The sequence below is a fragment of the Procambarus clarkii genome, chromosome 29, assembly GCF_040958095.1.
Source record: "Procambarus clarkii isolate CNS0578487 chromosome 29, FALCON_Pclarkii_2.0, whole genome shotgun sequence".
In the NCBI taxonomy this organism is placed as follows: domain Eukaryota; kingdom Metazoa; phylum Arthropoda; class Malacostraca; order Decapoda; family Cambaridae; genus Procambarus; species Procambarus clarkii.
Window position 1 is genome coordinate 16,547,195 of NC_091178.1, and position 26,542 is coordinate 16,573,736.

General features: G+C 47.4%; 2 protein-coding genes across 2 annotated transcripts in view; one reads left to right on the forward strand and one right to left on the reverse strand.

Annotated features, from left to right (window-relative positions):
• Positions 1 to 773: 773 nt before the first annotated feature.
• Positions 774 to 26,542, reverse strand: part of LOC138369808 (uncharacterized) — a 31,166-nt gene continuing 5,397 nt past the window's right edge. Inside the window, exons 2-3 of the mRNA XM_069333545.1 lie at positions 1,351 to 2,524; positions 774 to 1,111 (exon numbers count right to left, since the gene is read on the reverse strand). Of these exons, the coding sequence (XP_069189646.1) occupies positions 849 to 1,111; positions 1,351 to 2,491 (1,404 nt within the window). The 5' untranslated portion in view covers positions 2,492 to 2,524 and the 3' untranslated portion in view covers positions 774 to 848. The remainder of the gene's footprint in view (positions 1,112 to 1,350; positions 2,525 to 26,542) is intronic.
• LOC138369610 (collagen alpha-1(IV) chain-like) lies at positions 7,771 to 8,574 on the forward strand. Its single transcript, XM_069333033.1, has one exon. It carries the CDS (start codon positions 7,771 to 7,773, stop codon positions 8,572 to 8,574), a length of 804 nt encoding a protein of 267 aa, XP_069189134.1.

Here is a 26,542-nt window from a genome sequence, read left to right on the forward strand (position 1 = left end):
AAGTCTTCAAAGCAGCTAAACTTCTATATAAGCACATTTATTATTATTATTTTTTTTTTTTTGCTGGTAGATGGTCGCCAGGTCGTTGAGGTCTGGCGTCTCTGGTCTGACGCTCAGACAAAAAAATATACACGAAAGTATGCAAAACCTTTCACATCTGTTTGCATAATAATCTGACGGAGTGCTCTGTTGTATTCTGAAGACCTTAAATTATACTGTGGGTGAGCTGTGAGTCATGACAGGTTATAACCAGGGAGCCGAGGCAGTGGCCACAGTGTGGGCCCCTGGGCCCCGGTGTGGGCCCCCTGAGCCCCGGTGTGGGCCCCCTGGGCCCCGGTATGGGCCCCCTGGGTCCAGGTGTGGGCCTCTGGGCCCCGGTGTGGGCCCCTGGGCCCCAGGTGTGGGCCAGGGACCGGCTCGGGAGTGAACGCCTCTCCCAGGTGCTCTCAGGTAATCATAATGACAGCCAAACCAACTCCCTCTGGACACACTTCCACTCTGCCTTACAGTTATTTGATTCTAGACTATAGGCCTATCCTACTTGGAACTCATGGCGATGACATTTCTAATGAATCACTAAGAACCAGTATGTATGTGGCGAGGAAGTCAAAGGAGAAGAGTACTGTATATAGACACCTGGATGGACCTGACCCTTGACTCGCCTCTACACCACTATATATGTTGGGAATAAATAAACAAATTAACAATGTCAACTTTATACAAAATACTTCGATCTGTATATTTTAAATACATCAAGATTCACTGCAATTTTTATGTGAGAAATATCTGGCACATTCAAAATATTTACTCCAGATTACAACTAATTCACACAAAGGAAAAAATCGTCACTAGAAAATTGCACTGGGAACCAACTGCAAAAACAAGTGCCAAGATAGAACGTGGTGACAACGCTGAGTGTGGAGGCTGAGGGCCCGGTGCTCGTACAGGAGGCTGAGGGCCCGGTGCTCGTACAGGAGGCTGAGGGCCCGGTGCTCGTACAGGAGGCTGAGGGCCCGGTGCTCGTACAGGAGGCTGAGGGCCCGGTGCTCGTACAGGAAGGCCTCATCCCTGCTCTTCCTCCTCCCCACCCCTTGTCGCCCTCGCACTATACCTACACAAAATAGTCGTGTAAAACATATAGACACAGCCACACACACAGCTTGACAAGACAGAAAGGCCGCCTTCATAAGAAGCAGAATATACCATAACAGATCCAGTAACACTTATTCATATCGTGTCAAATTGCTACACTCCTATTATTTCTGGGGTACGCTCTACATAAGCAATGTGTCGCAAGACATCTCAAAATGGCACGAAGGTTAATTGTAATAATTTGTTGTGATGACTTACCTTTATGGGCTGGTCTTCTGCGTGGGAATGTGCCGAAATGCGAGTATGACCCCCTGGGTACGACTGACCCTCCAAGGTCATCAGGCAGGTTGGGCGCGCACACGGCTCGCGGACATTTCTGAGGCGGCGTCATATGACCATTTTCCGCATCCCGAATATCACTAATTCTTGAAGGTCGAGGCCATGAGCCCATTTGTCTCTCTGCAGAGGAGCCGATGCGTCCTGCTGCAGAGGAATAAGACCGTTTATTAGGCAGAGAACTGCCAGAAACCCTTTGATGATTGGCGGGAACCTGACCGCCGCACATGGCCAGATAATATGGACTATCACTGTCTCTGTGGCTGGGGCTCTCCACCCAGGGTATGAGGTGCCCCCCGAGCTGCACTCTGTGGGGCGTGAGAGACCTGGGTGGTGGCACGCCAGCCCGCGCCTCACAGATCTCGCTACTCTGAACTTGAGACATCCAGCCCGCTACCTCCTCCCTGATGGCCGACCGGTTCTTACTGCTGTTGTTGCCGAGGTCTTTCTCCTGATTTCTATTCTTCGTTACAATGTTAACTTTCTTATTTTTCTCGTTGTTGCTGCTACAGCTGTTTGATGACGCGTCCGAAATACGGCTACGAATTTTGCTCTTGAGATAATTTGCATCTCGACTTACTTTGCCATCTGTTTTTCTACGTGGCTTAGCATTTTCTTCTGGTTCGAGTAACTGCTCGGTGTCAGTCTCTGTTGCTTGGTCAGAGGCCAGAGGTGGTCGCCTGAACTTTGCCCTCCACTTGCTGATGGATGAGTTCCTCACCAATTTGCTCCGGTGAGCACTCATTGTCTCCTTCGGGATTCGTGTCACCCTGGCAGACTTGGCTTTACTCGGCTCAACCGTGATCAGGGTCTGGGTCGACTCCCTCGACCTGCTGCCATGGACACTGCTGGAAAAGTCTTGACAGTACTTCACATTGGCGCTCCTCACCACGCCCCTCCTGAGAATACCCGGATCCGGGTCTTCTGCTTTCCTCAGCGGCTGCTCGCTGATGAGACTGCGGACATCGTCCTTGGCGATTGGCGGTGCGGGCGAGTGGTCATCGTGGTCGTGGTGGCGAGGCCGGGACGACCTGCCCAGGGTGACGGCCAGCACCCGCATCATGGACGCCACCCTTCACCCCCGCGCTACCACCGCCTGCAACACAAAAACAACACAGTCAACTGGACTATCAAGCTAAAACTACATAATCACAATAACACTGACACGCATTTTATTTTTTTAAATTAGATATTAAACCAGAAAGTCAATCACTGGACAAGGTCATTTGTGTAATGGACCAAAATTGGTCAATTAAAATAGTTACGGAAGGAGATAGATCCATTCAACTATGAGACAGCACACTCGATACTGAGGCTCAGGGATACAGTAGTGAGCTGGACTCCCAGGAGGCTCAGGGATACAGTAGTGAGCTGGACTCCCAGGAGGCTCAGGGATACAGTAGTGAGCTGGACTCCCAGGAGGCTCAGGGATACAGTAGTGAGCTGGACTCCCAGGAGGCTCAGGGATACAGTAGTGAGCTGGACTCCCAGGAGGCTCAAGGCTACAGTAGTGAGCTGGACTCTCAGGAGGCTCAAAGATACAGGTAACAAACCCCTCCCTCCCCCACTTGTTTATGAATGAAAAACGGTCTCTACACAACCCGTCCTCAGAACAAGTCCATTCCTTCCAGCAGATGGAATGGAGACGCATTCTGAGGATACGTGTCAATATAGACGCGGATGGAATGGAGACGTACCCGACATGCACTTTGCCGAGTGCATGGAATGGATTTTGGCCTTTGTTTATGAGGACGGGCCGCTACACACGACTCACAACTGATGTTTGAACATTTCTCGAACAGTGTTTCGCTGACGACCTCTGTTCAAATCGTAACTCAGCAAATGCTTCATCCACATCAGCCCGTCCTCATAAACAAATGTCAAAGTTCATTACATGCATCCGGCAACCCCCCCCCCCCCCTCCCCTGTTTATGAATGATAAACTATTTACATACGACTCAACTGATGACGTCCTAAAAACTTCCGGAACAAGTACTTCGCTGACGACTTTTGTTCAAACCACAACGCTGTAAATGCTTCACCCACGTACTACAAATACAAATAATCGCCAACAGAACCTAAACACCTAACCTAACCTATGCTTATATATGAACAATATGCTAATATATTATAATATTAATTTATATTTGAGAAAATTCCTGTTTTGAATGAACAGCATTTTAAAATTGATGAATGTGTCTGTGGGGTCGACCGCTGGTTGGAATGGACTTGAGTCGAGGTCGGGTTGATATCCTGACCTGCGGCCGCATTCATAAAGCAGTCTCCCAAGTACTTACGAACCTCTACATTTGTCCTCAATCTTCAGCGGCGGTGTTTATATTTACTGAACAGTTTACAAGCATCGAAGCTTCCCAGTCAAATGTTGTTATTTTTGTAAACAGCCCCTGGCGCTTCGGAGCGCATAAACTGTTAAATGAATGTAAACAAAGTCGCCAAAGATTGAGGAAAGATGCACAGGTTCATAAGTACTTGCGTAACTCCTTGATGAATCCAGCTCCACGCTGGCAGCAAGAAGTTTATTGGGCAAGATGGACAGGAAGTTGCGAGTGTCTGACGTACGACAGGCATAACTGTTGTGTGTCTGACGTACGACAGACATAACTGTTGTGTGTCTGACGTACGACAGACATAACTGTTGTGTGTCTGACGTACGACAGACATAACTGTTGTGTGTCTGACGTACGACAGGCATAACTGTTGTGTGTCTGACGTACGACAGGCATAACTGTTGTGTGTCTGACGTACGACAGACATAACTGTTGTACTACACTCAACAGTGTAGTACATTCACTCAACAGTGTAGTAGAGAGTAAAAGTAGTAAGTAGTAAAAATAAGTGTAGTAGATCTGGCATAACAGATCTACTACACTCATTTTCACCTCGACAAGAGGAGACAGACACAGTATAACTGGCAGTTAACTACTCGACGAAGAGGAATCACCTTAAGACACAAGCCAACAACAGTCTGAGGTGAGAAGCAACCTGTTCCTCGCCCCACCGACTCCACATGCTTGTAATGCTTGTGTTGCGTGTCTGTCTAGTTATATTCGTTGTATGTGTGTATGTCTGTGCTGTATGTGTGTATATACTCAAGTATGTATGTACTCGTACCAATGTACGCTAATAGGCAGAGCAACTGTATACCTTGCCTTCATTGATCGCCCCTGTACACCCAGCAGTAAATTGGTTGTAAAACGATTAGCAAATCGTGTTCTGGGGAAAATATATAGAGTTAGGATTAGTTTGTGCTGAAGCTATATTTCATATTATTTTTTCAACAGGACACACACTGCTGTGAAACGGGAAATGATACTTAGTATGTATCTTATCGCGATTGATTTTCACATCGCTCATTATTCGGCGATTTCCAGTGTGTATCTCCAGGACGTGCTGATTCTTGAACATTGACACCGGGTTAGATACGTATCTAAATAAAAAAGTTTACCATCTAGTGAATTCATTTTCTTTCAGGAGGATTGCTACCCGTTTTCTATCGCAACTCCAAATATAATCGTACATATAACTGTCGGCAAAATCATCGCACACCTGCGTCACTATATGATGTGCGAAGAGATACATGAATTGAAAGACGTCTCGAAAATAAATGTTCAAAAAATGTTCAAATATTTCATTCAAACTGATTTACTACCATAAATTCTAGCCAAACAATTTTTTAATAATTCACTTATTATTGATTTTTAATAATGATTTTTAATAATGACTTGATTTTTAATAATTCATTTATTATTATAATAATTCAGCTCTGCCTTTCCTTTGCAATGTTTTTTTTTATTTTTTGTTTATTTATGTCATCTTTGTTGTTGACATTTCTTGTTTTTTACTCTTAATTATTTGTTCTTAGTTAATCCCCTTGTCACTAAACCTCGGGTTCTTTATTACCCTATTAATTTAAAGTAACTTGGAATTTGTTTCTTAGTAATCATTTATTGGAATTAATTGTTTATATAAGCATCTACCTCAGTATCATAGTAAAATCTTCCATATAAATATAATCTCACCCTAAATATTTTTACGCTTAGAATTATATTAGAGTAAATTTCTAGATTTACTTAAATTTATATGTCATTTTTTTGGAATTATCTATTTGATCTCACTTTGTTTTCTTAGGTCCATACTAATTATAGGATTTTAACTAACCATTACTAAGCTAATTATCTTTAAGATCATTTTACTTTATGATTATTATTTTTCCTATTATTTTTTATTTTACATTTATATTGTCAGTCTTTACTGATTTTTTTTTCTTTTATCTAACTTGTGTGTCCTTCCTGGCTATCTATTGGATCTTTATTTTACTTCTAATTTGTTACTATTTTATGTGTATTTGCTTCTATTCTTGTGTTTTAAGTAAGTAATTATCAAAAGAAGGCACCAAGCCGTATTCCGGGGAAAATTAAGAATAAGGACCTGCCCGAAACGCTATGAGTGCTAGTGGCTTTACAAGAATGTAAGAATGCTTGAACATATAAAATAAAATAAAAAAAATGTTGCACTGGAGCCTCGTACACACGGCGTAAAACATTGGGCAGTGGAGGAGATATTTCCAGGTAGCCTCCTGGTTTAGACACCAGTGACTGTAAGGAGACTCAGTCAAGAGGAGCACTGCGAGGCAGGAATTCCCGACCCAGAGGCGGGTGAGGCCGTGCTTAATAACCTGGTGCAATGTTGAACACATGTATATGGGTACTCATGTATAAAGTGCCCTTTGCAAAGGCTCGCCAGAGACGATACTCGAAGGGTAAGGGGCAGGTCAGCCACCCAGTATGCATGGCAGGTCATAGAAATCGCCGGGTAAAGATCCAGTGACACAGACGTGTGCTATTCCCGCCCCCGCTTCCGTCATTTGTCGTACCCGTGTATAATATGGAGAGATCCGTGTACCAAAGATATATCAACATAGGACGGGATCCACTATACAGTAATGGACCGCCAAGGAATCTCATAGTACTAAAACAATCACTAATATTATGTTGATGTCCCTGTGGGCGTCGATAACATACGAGGTGCTTTTGTGGAGTCCGCATATAGCACAACCGCGCAGGTGTGGGGACACCCGTTGAAGGAGGCGGAAGCCTAGCAAACAGTTCCCATGAGAGGCTTGTATGAGCGTTGGGGAGTTTCCAGACACACGAACCAATCAGACACATTAACCAAGCAGACACATGAACCAAGCAGACACACGAACCAATCAGACACATTAACCAAGCAGACACATGAACCAAGCAGACACACTAACCAAGCAGACACACGAACCAATCAGACACACTAACCAAGCAGACATACTAACCAAGCAGACACACTAACCAAGCAGACACACTAAGCAGACATACTAACTAAGCAGACATCTCAGCGACACAGCATTCAATCTCACATTACGAGAAATTAGCTCTCCGGACCCGTTATAGTGACCCCCGAGAGATATTTACAAAGATGAGGTCATGGGTTGGAGAAGGGAGGGGGAAGGGAGGGGGAGAGGTAGGAGGGGAGAGGGGGGGGAGGAGTGAGATAGGGGGGGGGGTAATGTAGGCGGGGAGCGGGGCACCTGGAGCCCTGGCGATGATGACAGGTAAACAATGCTTCAGAACTCAGCTAAGTTGGGGATGCCTTTTTTTTTAATTGATGCATTAATAATGATTTCAGGTTAAATTACAGCGAGTATTATTCGGCAGTGGTTGTTACCGCTAGACTTAACCCACACAATCCTGTGCAGGCGATGAGTCACAATAACGTGGCTGAAGTATGTTGACCAGACCACACACTAGAAGTTGAAGGGACGACGACGTTTCTGTCCGTCCTGGACCACTCACAATCGACTTGAGAATGGTCCAGGACGGACCGAAACGTCGTCGTCCCTTCAACTTCTAGTGTGTGGTCTGGTCACCACACAATCCTGGTCCTCCTGAACGGGACGAAGGATTTCAAGTCCTTCAGTATTGCACAAGTGTGCTAGAGAAAACCCCGCAATGTGAAGAAGGAGTGAAGGAACTAAACCTGATGACGCTGGAGGAAAGGAGAGGGACGAGAGACGTTATAGAGATGATTAAAATACTTGGGGGAAATGTCAGAGTGGAAATAGAGGGTATATTCACAAAGAATACCAACAGAACAAGGGAACATGGGTGGAAATTTGAGACTCAGATGAGCCATAGTGACGGTAGGAAGTTTCCATTTAGCGTACTAAAGAGTTAGAAAATGGAATGAACTGAAGGAACAGGTTATAGAAGCAAACTCCTCACATAATTTTAAAAGGAGTGTCCTGGCGTGAAGGAGTGTCCTGGCGTGAAGGAGTGTACTGGCGTGATGGAGTGTCCTGGCGTGAAGGAGTGTCCTGGCGTGAAGGAGTGTCCTGGCGTGAAGGAGTGTCCTGGCGTGATGGAGTGTCCTGGCGTGATGGAGTGTCCTGGCGTGATGGAGTGTCCTGGCGTGAAGGAGTGTCCTGGCGTGAAGGAGTGTCCTGGCGTGAAGGAGTGTCCTGGCGTGAAGGAGTGTCCTGGCGTGAAGGAGTGTCCTGGCGTGAAGGAGTGTCCTGGCGTGAAGGAGTGTCCTGGCGTGATGGAGTGTCCTGGCGTGATGGAGTGTCCTGGCGTGATGGAGTGTCCTGGCGTGAAGGAGTGTCCTGGCGTGATGGAGTGTCCTGGCGTGATGGAGTGTCCTGGCGTGATGGAGTGTCCTGGCGTGATGGAGTGTCCTGGCGTGATGGAGTGTCCTGGCGTGAAGGAGTGTCCTGGCGTGAAGGAGTGTCCTGGCGTGAAGGAGTGTCCTGGCGTGAAGGAGTGTACTGGCGTGAAGGAGTGTCCTGGCGTGAAGGAGTGTCCTGGCGTGAAGGAGTGTCCTGGCGTGAAGGAGTGTCCTGGCGTGAAGGAGTGTCCTGGCGTGAAGGAGTGTCCTGGCGTGATGGAGTGTCCTGGCGTGATGGAGTGTCCTGGCGTGAAGGAGTGTCCTGGCGTGAAGGAGTGTCCTGGCGTGAAGGAGTGTCCTGGCGTGATGGAGTGTCCTGGCGTGATGGAGTGTCCTGGCGTGAAGGAGTGTCCTGGTCTCACCGTGAGGGAAAGAGAGCACTGTGGGGTGGTGACCCCCACGGGTCACCAAACTCTAAATGGATGAGAACTTGCCTTACGCTCTCCGCTGGCGGCGAGTGCTGGCTGTGGGGGAGACCAGAGTCATAGTGCTTCCTCACTCGTGCCGGATACCTCCCTCCGTTCACACACTCCATAAACTCCAAGACGCTACACGCACTGTACACACACTGCCTCTGCGCTTAACGTTTAGTACTTCATGTGTACTTAACAGTCCCCTCGGGGTCTTATGTGCACTCGTGCACAAGGTCTTCCCCTGCACCTACAGTTCCTACTGTATTCTTACACCCGAGTCCCAATTTTACATTGATCATTTATACTTCACGTAAACACGAAGATGGCAGCTATTGTGTGACGAAATGATACCAAATGTGTGAAATGATACCAAATGCCCGCCAAACACACACCGAAACTACGAAGTTGGTACAACGTTCGAACAAGTTTTAACACCTCCTAACCAGTTATAACAACCAATATAGCAAGTCGTAACAACGTTATAATACGTCATAAACACGTTAAGCCAAGATGTAGCAACTTTATTACAAGTTGTAACAAGCGGAAAATAGAGACAGTTACGGTTTGTGTTTCCAGGGATAGCTGTTTGTACATGTTTACTGGGACAATTCTCCTGCACTCCGGCCCCTGGGGACTCCAGTCTGCTGCCGACACTCAGGGTCGCGGTACAAGTGAAAGCAAACACTCCACGTTAAGTTAACAGACATCTCCAGCTAACGTCAGCCTCATTTTCGACCACTACGAACTGAACGCAGGTGTACGCGCTAGTATTGGGGAACCTCCAGATGAGTATTGGAGGCTGGTCCTCAGTAGCATCCGAGGAGCAGCGCTTCAGGTCAACGCTGTACTAGACACAAGAAGAAGAAGAAAAAATCCAGTTTCAATTGGCAATGAACATGTGAACTGCTCATCTTTGTTTCTCAAACTCCGATTACCCTCACAACACTTCACAACCATACAACCTTACAACGTTACGTCAGCCATAACACCCTGGCTACTTGTAGCAAACGTCCTTGACAAGCAGGCAGGGAGAAGACAGCTTGACACGCAGGCTGACAGGCAAATAGGCGGGCGGGTAGGCAGGCAGGCAGGCAGGCAGGCAGGCAGGCAGGCAGGCAGGCAGTCTGCCATTCCCGACAATTCAAACGAGTTGAGTTACTAAGTTTTGGCTTCACAGGTAATGCCTCTTCCTCTCTTGAATTATACGACTTCAATGCTAACCAGTGTTACCTCTTGTAACTCCCATTTTGCACGCTCGTTACTCCCTTCACCTTACCCTAGCTAGTGGGTGGTCACTTAGCCAGTCAGTGGGTGGCGACCTGGCCAGAGTCAGTGGGTGGAGACCTGGCCAGAGTCAGTGGGTAGCCACCTGGCCAGAGTCAGTGGGTGGCCACCTGGCCAGAGTCAGTGGGTAGCCACCTGGCCAGAGTCAGTGGGTGGAGACCTGGCCAGAGTCAGTGGGTAGCCACCTGGCCAGAGTCAGTGGGTGGCCACCTGGCCAGAGTCAGTGGGTAGCCACCTGGCCAGAGTCAGTGGGTAGCCACCTGGCCAGAGTCAGTGGGTAGCCACCTGGCCAGAGTCAGTGGGTAGCCACCTGGCCAGAGTCAGTGGGTGGCCACCTGGCCAGAGTCAGTGGGTGGCCACCTGGCCAGAGTCAGTGGGTGGCCGCCCCCATCACTCGCTGCCAACAATCTTTACCAGTTTGCATCAGCTATAAGGGATTTCCTATCGGAGGCTAATAATTGAATTATGCATCTTCATTCTATTTAATGCGAGCGTGTTCGCCAACCTGCAAAGCAATCTGTTCTTTAATTAAACCAAGGCAACTTCTCGCAGCGGCACTTAGGCTATGCGCACAAATATACATACCTATGAATATATGCATGGTTTTCCGACGTAAATATGTCCCTCGTGGGTTGTGGAGTCACTTAACTTCCTGCTCTAAGATGCACCTCGCTTATCGTCAAGGTCCGTAAGCATTGTGGTGATCAGGAGATTAATCAACCATCAGTCAATCGGTGGGCCTCGAGCGGCGAGATGCTCCTCCACGCGACGGATAGAAAGTCCCAGCTGCAGCAAGCTGTCCCAATCAGCATCATAACAGATCAGAGAACAAGACGATGTTAGTGAGACATTGCCAACCATCGGAATCCCATATCAGAACCCTGCCACTCAGGAGATGGCGTGTCACCTCCTCCATCAAGTTAAAGGACATGAAATTATGTAACTTATTTGTTTACACGGTGAAGCCAGCGTGCTGGTGTATATTATGAGGACTGTGGAGATGTTTTGTGTGTACCCTCTGCCTACACTGAGCTGCCCTCTGCCTACACTGTGCTGCCCCCTGCCTACACTGTGCTGTCATACACCTACACTGTGCTGTCATACACCTACACTGTGCTGTCATACACCTACAGTGTGCTGTCATACACCTTCAGTGTGCTGTCATACACCTACACTGTGCTGTCATACACCTACACTGTGCTGTCATACACCTACACTGGGCTGTCATACACCTACACTGGGCTGTCATACACCTTCAGTGTGCTGTCATACACCTACACTGGGCTGTCATACACCTACACTGGGCTGTCATACACCTACACTGTGCGGTCATACACCTACACTGGGCTGTCATACACCTACACAGTGCGGTCATACACATACAGTGTGCTGTCATACACCTTCAGTGTGCTGTCATACACCTACACTGTGCTGTCATACACCTACACTGGGCTGTCATACACCTACACAGTGCGGTCATACACATACAGTGTGCTGTCATACACCTTCAGTGTGCTGTCATACACCTACACTGTGCCGTCATACACCTACACTGGGCTGTCATACACCTACACAGTGCGGTCATACACATACAGTGTGCTGTCATACACCTTCAGTGTGCTGTCATACACCTACACTGTGCCGTCATACACCTACACTGGGCTGTCATACACCTACACAGTGCGGTCATACACATACAGTGTGCTGTCATACACCTACACTGGGCTGGCATACACCTACACTGGGCTGTCATACACCTACACTGGGCTGTCATACACCTACACAGTGCGGTCATACACATACAGTGTGCTGTCATACACCTTCAGTGTGCTGTCATACACCTACACTGTGCCGTCATACACCTACACTGGGCTGTCATACACCTACACTGTGCCGTCATACACCTACACTGGGCTGTCATACACCTACACTGGGCTGTCATACACCTACACAGTGCGGTCATACACATACAGTGTGCTGTCATACACCTTCAGTGTGCTGTCATACACCTACACTGTGCCGTCATACACCTACACTGGGCTGTCATACACCTACACAGTGCGGTCATACACATACAGTGTGCTGTCATACACCTACACTGGGCTGTCATACACCTACACAGTGCGGTCATACACATACAGTGTGCTGTCATACACCTACACTGTGCTGTCATACACCTACACTGTGCTGTCATACACCTACACTGGGCTGTCATACACCTACACTGGGCTGTCATACACCTACACAGTGCGGTCATACACATACAGTGTGCTGTCATACACCTTCAGTGTGCTGTCATACACCTACACTGTGCTGTCATACACCTACACTGTGCTGTCATACACCTACACTGTGCTGTCATACACCTACACTGGGCTGTCAAACACCTACACAGTGCGGTCATACACATACAGTGTGCTGTCATACACCTACACTGGGCTGTCATACACCTACACTGGGCTGTCATACACCTACACTGTGCGGTCATACACCTACACTGGGCTGTCATACACCTACACAGTGCGGTCATACACATACAGTGTGCTGTCATACACCTTCAGTGTGCTGTCATACACCTACACTGTGCTGTCATACACCTACACTGGGCTGTCATACACCTACACAGTGCGGTCATACACATACAGTGTGCTGTCATACACCTTCAGTGTGCTGTCATACACCTACACTGTGCCGTCATACACCTACACTGGGCTGTCATACACCTACACAGTGCGGTCATACACATACAGTGTGCTGTCATACACCTTCAGTGTGCTGTCATACACCTACACTGTGCCGTCATACACCTACACTGGGCTGTCATACACCTACACAGTGCGGTCATACACATACAGTGTGCTGTCATACACCTACACTGGGCTGGCATACACCTACACTGGGCTGTCATACACCTACACTGGGCTGTCATACACCTACACAGTGCGGTCATACACCTACACTGTGCTGTCATACACCTACACTGGGCTGTCATACACCTACACTGGGCTGTCATACACCTACACAGTGCGGTCATACACATACAGTGTGCTGTCATACACCTTCAGTGTGCTGTCATACACCTACACTGTGCTGTCATACACCTACACTGTGCTGTCATACACCTACACTGTGCTGTCATACACCTACACTGGGCTGTCAAACACCTACACAGTGCGGTCATACACATACAGTGTGCTGTCATACACCTTCAGTGTGCTGTCATACACCTACACTGTGCTGTCATACACCTACACTGGGCTGTCATACACCTACACAGTGCGGTCATACACATACAGTGTGCTGTCATACACCTACACTGTGCTGTCATACACCTACACTGGGCTGTCATACACCTGCACAGTGCGGTCATACACATACAGTGTGCTGTCATACACCTACACTGTGCTGTCATACACCTACACTGTGCTGTCATACACCTTCAGTGTGCTGTCATACACCTACACTGTGCTGTCATACACCTACACTGTGCTGTCATACACCTACATTGTGCAGTCATACACCTACACTGGGCTGTCATACACCTACACAGTGCGGTCATACACATACAGTGTGCTGTCATACACCTTCAGTGTGCTGTCATACACCTACACTGTGCTGTCATACACCTTCAGTGTGCTGTCATACACCTACACTGTGCTGTCATACACCTACACTGTGCTGTCATACACCTTCAGTGTGCTGTCATACACCTACACTGTGCTGTCATACACCTTCAGTGTGCTGTCATACACCTACACTGGGCTGTCATACACCTACACTGGGCTGTCATACACCTACACTGTGCTGTCATACACCTACACTGGCCTGTCATACACCTACACTGGGCTGTCATACACCTACACTGGGCTGTCATACACCTACACTGGCCTGTCATACACCTACACTGGCCTGTCATACACCTACACTGGGCTGTCATACACCTACACTGGCCTGTCATACACCTACACAGTGCAGTCATACACATACAGTGTGCTGTCATACACCTACACTGGGCTGTCATACACCTACACTGGGCTGTCATACACCTACACTGGCCTGTCATACACCTACACTGGGCTGTCATACACCTACACTGGGCTGTCATACACCTACACTGGCCTGTCATACACCTACACTGGCCTGTCATACACCTACACTGTGCTGTCATACACCTACACTGTGCTGTCATACACCTACACTGGGCTGTCATACACCTACACAGTGCGGTCATACACATACAGTGTGCTGTCATACACCTTCAGTGTGCCGTCATACACCTACACTGTGCCGTCATACACCTAAACAGTGCTTAATCCGCTCCACATTCTCTCTGTACTCTTTATTCCTGGGTCTTCATCTTGCTCCTCTACCGACATCCTGCCCATGTCTATACATCTCCCACCCCCACCTCTCCTTCACCCTTCTCTCACTTCTCCTCTCCCTCATCCTCTCCCTTTACCTCACTTCCTCCCATCCTCCTCTTCCTTCCCGACCCGCTTCCTCCCCTACATCATCTATCCCCCCAACCCCCCAACCCCCACTTCCTCTCCTGCAGTTATCTTGCGCCGCTCCTGGATAGTAATTGGCCATTTAAGACGCAGATAATGACATGATTGGTCTATTACTGCTATCCCTCCCCCCCACCCCCACCTCTCCCAGGGCTCCGCTAGGCCGCATGTTGCGTAAACCGTCACAGTCTCTCACTCAACACTTGTGAATGCGAATACAATTTATTTACGTAAATGAATGAAAAAGATAACAATGTAAAAACAGAATAAACTAGGACGTGGAGAAGCAAATGTTTGCCTTCAGGACGAACCCGTCCTCACACACCCGTCCTCACACACCCGTCCTCACACACCCGTCCTCACACACCCGTCCTCACACACCCGTCCTCACACACCCGTTCTCACACACCCGTCCCCACACACCCGTCCCCACACACCCGTCCTCACACACCCGTCCTCACACACCCGTCCTCACACATCCGTCCTCACACACCCGTCCTCACACACCCGTCCTCACACACCCGTCCTCACACACCCGTCCTCACACACCCGTCCTCACACACCCGTCCTCACACACCCGTCCTCACACACCCGTCCCCACACACCCGTCCTCACACACCCGTCCTCACACACCCGTCCTCACACACCCGTCCTCACACACCCGTCCCCACACACCCGTCCTCACACACCCGTCCCCACACATCCGTCCTCACACACCCGTCCTCACACACCCGTCCTCACACACCCGTCCTCACACACCCGTCCCCACACACCCGTCCTCACACACCCGTCCTCACACACCCGTCCTCACACACCCGTCCCCACACATCCGTCCTCACACACCCGTCCTCACACACCCGTCCCCACACACCCGTCCCCACACACCCGTCCTCACACACCCGTCCTCACACACCCGTCCTCACACACCCGTCCTCACACACCCGTCCTCACACACCCGTCCTCACACACCCGTCCTCACACACCCGTCCCCACACACCCGTCCTCGCACACCCGTCCTCACACACCCGTCCTCACACACCCGTCCTCACACACCCGTCCTCACACACCCGTCCTCACACACCCGTCCTCACACACCCGTCCTCACACACCGGGATCACGTGATCTGCCAATATCACTCAGCAGAGAAATACCAAGATTCTTAAGCCTCGCTTTAGATGTGGATCAATTTATTTAAGATTCGGTAAGTCATAGTGTTTGTGTGATGAGAGAGAGAGAGTGTATCTGGATATGGGTGATGTGGTTATATATCTTGAGGTTATCTTGAGATGATTTCGGGGCTTTAGTGTCCCCGCGGCCCGGTCCTTGACCAGGCCTCCACCCCCAGGAAGCAGCCCGTAACAGCTGACCATCCCATAAACTAGGAGTACTTCTCATACTTCTTCTCATAGGTCATACATTCATACTTCTCTGACACACGGGCTTCTGTTTCAGATCTACATTTCAGACCCGCTAATGGGGCTCCCCCCCCTCCCCCCCCCCTCCCCCCATCAGTCCATATTCCACTCTCCGACTGCGTATCTATTATTGTTGTTGCTAGCAATACTAGCGACGGTGAGACCACTTCCGCCGTCATCAGTTCAGTACGTTGGATGGGTTGACCTGTAGCTGGCAGTAGTGTACATATATTCCTTGTTGGAGGTATATCTGAGCTGGTGTAGTGCTAGTGTAATGCTGGTGTAGCGCTGGTGTAGTACTGGTGCTGGACGTAACCATTGCCGAAAGAGCATAGATCTTTAACTTCGCTAAATTAACATATTCTTCTTTTGAACAGTGTATGGTGTCATCCTCAACCATTTATCCTCCCGGTCCAAGGCCTTATACAACCTTCCTGGTCTCTCATTCAGCTGCCAGCCATGGCCCCAGATTCTGGGTCTAGCTCTTGTAATCTTTCCACTTAGCTCTTCCCCTTAAACTCAAGAACCAGTTTGGTGGTAAAACTCTGTACTCTCTTGACTTTCTTTGTGTGTTCGGTTAAGTGGCGCGTCAACTATTGGAGAACTGCATTTTAGACGATTGGTCTTACATATGTTATGTTTGGTGTTATGTATTATCCTACATTATAAATCTTGAAGGTTATTACTACAGCAGAATTGCTTATAAATGATACTCTACCCCAGTCAGAGCCTTCAGATACTAGGTAATTGCAGGCGGTAATATTCCTGTGATGTATTAAAGTAACTGTTGGGGATTGTCTCTCTCGCATAACATTTCAGTCTTCACCACCAACAAGCTCACACTCTCACAGACGGTAGACAGTAGAGCGACGGTCTCGCTTCATGCAGGTCGGCGTTCAATCCCCGACCATCCAAGTGGTTGGGCACCATTCCTTCCCCCCGTCCCATCCCAAATCATTATCCTGACCCCTTCCCAGTGCGATATAGTCATAATGGCTTGGCGTTTTCTCTTGATAATTTCCTCCCTCTCACAGACTGTGCAGCATCGCTCTTGCCCGAGTGTCACCGCCTCAACTGCTCTAGTGGCAGTAACTTGTACTACAATCAACCACTAGGTGTCCCTAACTGCAGTAAGATACATGTAAACATTGTCACACACACACACACACACACACACACACACACATTACTCAAAATTGTGACCAAAGGACAAGAGGTCCGGGAAAGGAGACTTGATTACAGAAAAGGGGACTACAGAAGGATAAGGGACTACCTGGGAGAAGTGCAGTGGGAGGAAGAACTTAGAGGAAAAACAGTGCAAGGTATGATGAACCAAGTCATATTGAAATGCAAGGAGGCTGAAGAGAGATTTATTCCAACAATAAAGGAAAAAAGCAGGAGGGAATATAATAACCCATGGTTTAATAGACAGTGTCAGGAAGCAAAGGTGAGAAGCAGGAGGGAGTGGAGGAAGTACAGAAGACAAAGGACAGAGGACAACAGGATTAGATGTAACAGAGCTAGGAATGATTACATTAACATAAGACGAGTGTCGGAAAGAAATTATGAGAATGATATTGCAGTCAAAGCGAAAACGCAACCTAAATTACTACATAGCCATATAAGAAGGAAGATGTCGGTAAATGACCAAGTGACAAGACTGAGGAAAACAGAAGGGGCATATACAGAAAGCGACAAGGAAATCTGCGAGGTACTGAATGCAAAATTCCATGGAGTGTTCACAACCGAGCCTGAGCAGCTCCCATTGTTAGAAGAGATTACCCAAGATGAAAGACTATCAGATATAGAGGTGACAGCAGAGGATGTAATGAAACAGTTGACAACACTGGATGCCAGTAAAGCAGTTGGACCAGACAAAGTATCACCGTGGATACTTAAAGAGGCAGCGCAGGCTCTCAGCGTGCCTCTGGCAATGATCTTTAATGAGTCACTTATGTCGGGAGAATTGCCCCGTTGCTGGAAGGAGGCAAATGTCGTACCGATTTTCAAGAAAGGTGATAGGGAGGAGGCACTTAACTACAGACCCGTATCACTGACAAGCATCCCCTGCAAAATACTTGAAAGAATAATTAGGCTAAGACTTGTTGAGCACCTGGAGAGCATTGGGTTTGTAAACAAGCACCAACATGGGTTCTGGACAGGGAAATCATGCCTAACAAACCTTTTAGAATTCTATGATAAAGTAAGAAGGATAAGGCAGGACAGAGAAGGCTGGGCAGACTGCATATTTCTTGACTGCCAAAAGGCCTTTGATACAGTACCGCACATGAGACTGCTATACAAACTTGAGAGGCAGGCAGGAGTAAACGGAAAGGCCCTAGTATGGGTGAAGAACTACCTAACAGGAAGGAGCCAGAGGGTAATGGTAAGGGGCGAGAAGTCGGACTGGCGAACAGTAACAAGTGGAGTACCTCAAGGATCGGTGCTGGGACCAATCCTCTTTCTAATTTACGTAAATGATATGTTTACAGGAGTGGAATCATACATGTCGATGTTTGCGGATGACGCAAAATTAATGAGAAGAGTTGTGACAGACGAGGATTGTAGGATCCTCCAAGAGGACTTAAACAGGCTGCAGAGATGGTCAGGGAAATGGCTACTGGAGTTTAACACCAGTAAATGTAAAGTTATGGAAATGGGATCAGGTGACAGAAGACCAAAGGGACAGTACACAATGAAGGGGAACAGCCTACCTGTAACGATTCGAGAAAGAGACCTGGGAGTGGATGTGACACCTAATCTAACTCCTGAGGCACATATAAATAGGATAACGACAGCAGCGTACTCTACACTGGCGAAAATTAGAACTTCATTCAGAAACCTAAATGAGGAAGCTTTTAGGGCGCTTTACACTGCCTACGTGAGACCCGTCTTAGAGTATGCCGCGCCATCATGGAGCCCCCACCTGAAGAAACACATAAAGAAACTGGAGAAGGTTCAGAGGTTTGCGACGAGGCTTGTCCCAGAGTTACGAGGGATGGGATATGAAGAGCGGCTGAAGGAACTGAACCTTACGACACTAGAGAAAAGAAGGGAGAGAGGAGATATGATAGGAACATAAAATACTCAGGGGAATTGACAAAGTGGAAATAGATGAAATGTTCACACATAATAATAACAGAACGAGGGGACATGGGTGGAAACTGGAAACTCAGATGAGTCACAGAGATGTTAGGAAGTTTTCTTTTAGCGTGAGAGTAGTGGAAAAATGGAATGCACTTGGGGAACAGGTTGTGGAAGCAAATACTATTCATACTTTTAAAACTAGGTATGATAGGGAAATGGGACAGGAGTCATTGCTGTAAACAACCGATAGCTGGAAAGGCGGGATCCAAGAGTCAATGCTCGGTCCTGCAAGCACAAATAGGTGAGTACAAATAGGTGAGTACACACACACACACACACACACACACACACACACACACGGGGCCTCGTAGCCTGGTGGATAGCGCGCAGGACTCGTAATTCTGTGGCGCGGGTTCGATTCCCGCACGAGGCAGAAACAAATGGGCAAAGTTTCTTTCACCCTAAGTGCCCCTGTTACCTAGCAGTAAATAGGTACCTGGGAGTTAGTCAGCTGTCACGGGCTGCTTCCTGGGGTGTGTGTGTGTGGTGTGGAAAAAAAAAAAAAGTTAGTAAACAGTTGATTGACAGTTGAGAGGCGGGCCGAAAGAGCAAAGCTCAACCCCCGCAAAAACACAACTAGTAAACACAACTAGTAAACACACACACACACGTATTTTTACAGTTTCCATCGATAAGGTGTTTAAGAACGATGGTTCTTGTGGATCAATACCACCAGTGAGTTGTATTGTTAAGGCATTCCCGCCGAGGTGTCAGCGAGTGCTTCACATTCCTGCCAATGGAGAGAGAGAGAGAGGTAGAGGAGGGTGGAGGCAGCGTTCTGCGGTCACCCGCCCGCCGCCAAAGGTCGCAATGTGCCCGAAACGTTACAGCACAGGAAAAATTTCCTGCATCTTTGTTTGTGTTGTTGCTGCTGAGTCTACTGATGTGTGTGTTAACGATGGAGTTTCAGGTGGTGTTGCGTCATCCACTGAAGGCCTTCACTGACTTTTGGCTGCTTCTGTTGAGGTTCGTGCAGCAGCCGCTGATGATGACGGCAGCTTTAGCTCCTGTTTCTCGCAAGGATATTAGCTTTTATGTTCCAACTTTTGCTTCTGCTCTTGCTGCTGCCGCTAATGATGCCTTTGTTGCTGTTACTGCTGCTGTTCTCGTTATTAACGCTGCTTCTATTGCTACTGGGTTCTTGCTGTTGTTGCTAGTGCTGTTGTTTTTTATGCTGCTTTCCCCGTTTACTGAAGCTGCTTCTTCAGTCAAGTCTGATTCTGTTCTTGGGATTATTGAAAACGAAGCAGCTGCCGAGGACGACGTTGCTTCTGCTGCTGTCATTACTGCTGCTAATATCGTTGTTGAGGCTGTTGCGAGTGTTGCAGCTGCTGATGGCAGCATTCATATTTCAACTTTTAGATAATATTAATGTTGGTGGTGATGTTGTCACCGGTATTGCTGTACCCGCTGATGACTATCCTAGTGGGACTGTCTTAAGGTACTGATAACGCCGCTCATAGTGTACCGCCTGGTGCTGCTGGTTCTGCCAACATCAATGATGCTATTATCAGTTGCAATATAGTCGTTGTGCCTACAGCAAAAACAGCTGTGGCTCATTTTATTCCAGCTTTTTTCCCTCCTGAACTGAATAATGAGGCCACAGTGTATTTGACTGTGGTCTTACGATAGAATTCTACTGATTCCATATTCCGTGTAGAAGACGTAGCATTCTTTTGTCAGAGCAAGAACACTGTCAGGTGAGGTACAGACGAGGACCCACAGGGACGACAGCACAGGTGAACTAGAGAAGCAATATAGCTTTACCCCTTTTAGACCGAAGGCTATACATAGAAAATTACTGAAAATTGTAACTGTTTCACCTCCCTGACACAGCGGACACTATACAAGTTATTTTCAAGCTCTGGCACTTCCCAAGTTGTCACAATACTGACCGAGTTTCATGACAGGCTTCCAGAGGGAAGGTGTGTGTGTTTACTAGTTGTGTTTTTGCGGGGGTTGAGCTTTGCTCTTTCGGCCCGCCTCTCAACTGTCAATCAACTGTTTACTAACTACTAACTTACTACTTTTTTTTTTCCCCCACACCACACACACATACACACCCCAGGAAGCAGCCCGTGACAGCTGAACTCCCAGGTACCTATTTACTGCTAGGTAACAGGGGCACTTAGGGTGAAAGAAACTTTGCCCATTTGTTTCTGCCTCGTGCGGGAATCGAACCCGCGCCACAGAATTACGAGTCCTGCGCGCTATCCACCAGGCTACGAGGCCCCTCGTGTGTGTGTTAGTGCTCCTGTTTGTACACAAACCAGCTGTAGAGATCATTGCATTATTATTCGACGATGTCAAAACATGAGATAAGTGTAAGATAATTTACCTCATATATCATTTAAGTCTAGGTTAAGTGATATATGAGGTAAATGCTGAGGCTGCGTGACAGACAGGAGCAATGACCAGAGGGTGTAGACACTGACAATGACACACACACACACACAGCGAGGGAAAGGAATAATGAAAACGAAACTTCATTATGCCTTTGTTGTTGGCTGTCGTGAAACTGAAACAGTTTATGGCAGGTTTTGCGGTGCGGGGTTAAAGCGGCGGCATTCCTGGAAGCAGAGTTGAACCTCAACTCATTCACATGTGGCTATCATCTCGGTCTCGTGTCCTGCCAGGAAAATAATGCATATGTTTACTTAATGTAAAAATTCCTGACGTTTCAGCACCAGTCTTTGTTCTTGAGTACCTCTAAACACAAAGATTTCTGTAGCTACATTAATATTGATATTCCTGCATCACTTGCTACTTTCTTTACCCTCTGCCCCTCCCCACCTGCTGCTCCCCGCCTGCCCCTCCCCACCTGCTCCTCCTCTCCATGTCCCACCACTCTCTCCCCCCCGTTTCCGCCCCTCCCCCCCCCCGCCATAATAATCACCTCCATGCTGTACTAGCGACGCACAAACAAGACCACCTCCCTCTCCCACCCCACTTGAATAATCTCCCGCCAATCTCCCCCTCTCTCCCACTACCTTTTCCACCCTCCCACCCACACCCCCACCATCCCCCTTCCATGACCCCACCCCTCCCACTACCCCACCCACCCTCCCACCATCAAATCAACCTTCCCAAAGCCCTTCCCGCCTTCCCTCCCGCCAACTCCTGCCCTTCACCTCTCTGCCACTTCCGGCGGCATGCCTCCCTGCGGGTACACCGCCGCCACCTGCTGGCCCCGGGTCCCTGAGGTAGACCACTATGGTCTGGCCAGGGCCCCGGGTCCCTGAGGTAGACCACTATGGTCTGGCCATGGCCCCGGGTCCCTGAGGTAGACCACTATGGTCTGGCCAGGGCCCCGGGTCCCTGAGGTAGACCACTATGGTCTGGCCATGGCCCCGGGTCCCTGAGGTAGACCACTATGGTCTGGCCAGGGCCCCGGGTCCCTGAGGTAGACCACTATGGTCTGGCCAGGGCCCCGGGTCCCTGTGGTAGACTATTATGGTCTGGCCAGGGCCCCGGGTCCCTGAGGTAGACCACTATGGTCTGGCCAGGGCCCCGGGTCCCTGAGGTAGACCACTATGGTCTGGCCAGGGCCAGAGCGTTGGCTGATGGCAGATCATAATGACCTGAACAGTTCGTGGTCTCCTCCTCGTCCGGGGCGTGACGGACTCGTCCTGCCGTTGTTGGTCAACAAGATTTATCCACAAGAGGTGAGTCCGGGTAGCCTGGTGAAGCAGTGTGTACTCGCCTATTTGTGCCTGCAGGATCGAAGTCCAGCTCCTGGACCCCGCTTTTTTAACCGCCGGTTGTCTAATGCAATGACTCCTGACATATTTCCCAATCATACTTGCTTTGAAAGTTGTGGATTGAGAATGCCTCGACGACCTGTTCCTTAACTTACGTCACTCTATTTGCTTACTACTCTTACGCTTAAAAAAAAGCTTTCTAACATGTCTATGACAGAAATGTGAACCCTTGCGTGTGCGCTCAGTCCAACTTGACGTAGCACCTGAGTTGCCTTCCCGAAACACGTCGTATTATATAACAACGTGCTATAAACTGAGTAATATGTGGGACAAAAATAGGTTCACGTTCCCAGACACGACAAAGTTGTACATTACAGGAATTCGTCGATTTAACCACGTGTGCATGTAAGTGAGTGTGCTCACCTAATTATGCTTGTGGGGGGGGTTGAGCTTCGGCTCTTTGGTCCCGCCTCTCAACTGCCAGTCAACTGGTCTACATGTTCCTGACCCTGCTGGGCTCAGTCATCTCTACATCTGAAACTTCAGAGATTTTAATGGACTTTAACCAAAACAAATGCAAAGCCGGAGAGGAGAGGAGCCGGACACTACACAGTCGCAGGGCAACACCTCCCGGAGCCGGGAGAAAGGTATCACAAAGAGTATACGCCGAGCTTATAACCACATTCCTACATTACCAGAATAATAAGAGCCGCAGCTAACCTTGAGGAAGAGAGAAGCTGGTCTTAAGAGTGCTCTCCCACACGTGTCGGACAGTGCTGGAACATGATGCTCTCGCAGGGTTTCCAAGCATAAACAACCACTAAACAAAACTAAGATAAAGTGGAGAGTATTTAAAAATTGATACGAAAAAACTGTAAAGGAATTCTATCCACCTGTCGTTAAAGGATTGAATGGCGTACACCAAGTGAGGCGAGTACACGCTCACACTGTGTGCTGCTTTATAATAATAAATGCTGAATTGACAAGAAAATACTCTCTTACACACACACATTATATATATATATATATATATATATATATATATATATATATATATATATATGTATATATATATATATATATATATGTGTGTGTATATCACGAAAATAAACACGTGATTAAGAGTGTGACAATGTCACACTCCTGCCTATTTATACCCATCACTCGATCTGTAAAATGACCTTCTGAAGATGTATTTAATATACGAAAGTACTTAAGGAAATTTCCTGTTTCATTTTTCCTCCGTGGTCTGACATTGTCATATATATATATATATATATATATATATATATATATATATATATATATATATATATATATATATATATATATACATATATATATATATATATATATATATATATATATATATATATATATATATATATATATATGGAGGATACCATGCAAGTACAAGAGCATTTTAGACAAATATTTCAACATTTAAAGGAATCTCACACATTTGTTGTTGGGAAGAGTCGCTTAGCGAGCGGTACGGAAGGCTTCCTCCTGCCCTTGGTGTACTGTACACACCTGAGAGTCCTCAGACCGTTAGCAGCAGGCGGGTGCTCCCAGACATCTCCGAGCTGGGGGGGAGGCTGGGGGCGAGAACACCCCGGCGTCATCCGCCCCACATCAAGCCCCACCTCTCCCAGCGACCAGGTCACTCATGCACGCATTCACCTCCAGGAAGTCTCAGATGAGCGCAGCCACGGGGATCAAACCCATCATCGCAACAATGGTACAAGCAATAATAAGAGAGGCAGACAAGTGGTGTTAGCCGTGGTGGCCTTCAGACGGGGAGCGCAGACACGGCGCTGAGCCACAAGAAAGCTGCAACATTAATAAGGCTCCACAACCATTGTAATATTAATTTCCATGGGCTGAAAACACGTCTCAGTAATAAGAAGAATGCGACTGCTGGCTAATCTATTTATTTACAAAATCGGTGAGCGTGGAGAACACACATGTCAGGGAACGTCAATATCTGACGGAGACGGTTGATCTGTGCAAAGTCAGCCAATAAAATAGGTCAGCAACAACACAGGTTAGATACAGAGCCTCCAGCAGGGTAACACACTGCCCCCTGTCTCATACTTAGCATCCGCTCACTGTAGTAGTGGCTGACGACCTCTGAGCACCGGGCCAGGTGGTGGGTACTTCACAGAGGAAGTTGTTACGCCCAGAACTGGGTTACTGCTGTCCCAGGACCACCACTTGTCACCGGCTCTCACTCTCTTCCCTTCATCTCACAACTCTTATTAGTATCCATACGTTTAAGAGAGAATGTCTATTTGTCTGTCTGTTTGTCCAAAGTTGGAGGCCATACGCTTAGGGCCTCATACGCCTCAACCAAATTGACAGAATGGTCTGGGGTACGGGAAAAATATAGACTGATCGGGTTAGCCATAATTCATAAGGGAACTGCGTGCCAGGGTCACATTCAGACCCCCACGACGATTTTTAGCACTGGTTATCGGCTATACAGACAAATATCTTGAAAACACATTTTAATTATTTTTCTTATAGTAATATACACCATTATTCACTGATCATGACAAAATTAACATAAATTTCCTGCTGTCCATAATTTGCAGCAGTCACATAAAACAGACAATTCTCACAGAGCTTCAAAGGTTTCTCAAGCCACGTTCCTTTCTCAGTGTAAATGGGGTAATTAGTGTATTTTTTATAGTATTTCACTCCACTAAGTTCCTCTCACTGGCGACCACCCACACACCAGTGGTAGATAATTATATTTTTGTTAATGAGAGAGAAATAGAGAGGGACAGACGGAAGATGCATATATGTTTTCTTATATTAATAGTGGATTTGTAATATAATTTTATTGGAGGTAAATATAAATAAAAAAATTAATCCACCATGAACAGTGAATATAAAAAGGAAGAGAGAAGAAAGGATAACAAAAGAAATAATCCGTAAAGGAGTAACTTCCCTTCCCTAACAAAAACATTGACATCATATACTATAAAACAGAGAAGACTTCCGACCTTCTCATTAAAATCAGGCTGAAGCTGACGGAGAACCTTTACAGCAGCCAAACGTAACATATATGTACACCTGCCCCCCCCCCCCACGAACAATGTAACCTTCATTCGAAGCACATAGTTATGACGACGACCAAACTGACGAGGCGGTTGACCTGTCATCTTCAATCAGGTGTCCCTAATATTGACATGAGACAAGCCCATGATATCACCCTAACAAGTGAAATGCAGAATAAAAACATCTGCATATTAGACAAAACACAATTATATATATATATATATATATATATATATATATATATATATATATATATATATATATATATATATATATATATATATATATATATATAAACAAAAAATCGTCACCCCAGAATGATTTCGAACCCAGACAGCCACTAGGGGCTCCATACACCTTATAAGTGTATCTAGACTTCCATCATTAGGCCACATTAACTGTTAAAAGAATTGGAAGTCGTAAGATCATTAACCCAATTCCCAGAAGTGAAAGTTGGGAATTGGATCAACCATACTGCAGTAGCCATTCGCCTTGGTGTCCAAATTCACACCAAGTACAAGCATATTTGCAACAAGGTTGGGGTCTGCACTGCCGACGCTGCCAGAGTTCTCACTGGTGAAGCCAAGGACACCCGACTAAGCTGAAGTGATTTCGTTTAATCATAAGCGTCTGAATATGTCGAGTCCAAGGGTCATTAGCCTAGTTAAGCGCCAAAATCAAGATTCCAGTTAACTACCTCAATTTGGACGCCCATTCCCCCCACCCGTTCTCCTCCCACGCGGTCTCCCATATAGTGCATTTCCTCCCACACGGCCTCCAATTTTTTTTTCCCATGCTAACGCTCTCCCTGCCACCCGAAATCATATGCAGGCTCCAGAACCCAGGTCAAGCCCTTCCTG

Coding starts and splice junctions, on each gene's coding strand:
- LOC138369610 (XM_069333033.1), top strand. CDS start 7,771: ATGGAGTGTCCTGGCGTGAAGGAGTGTCCTGGCGTGAAGGAGTGTCCT.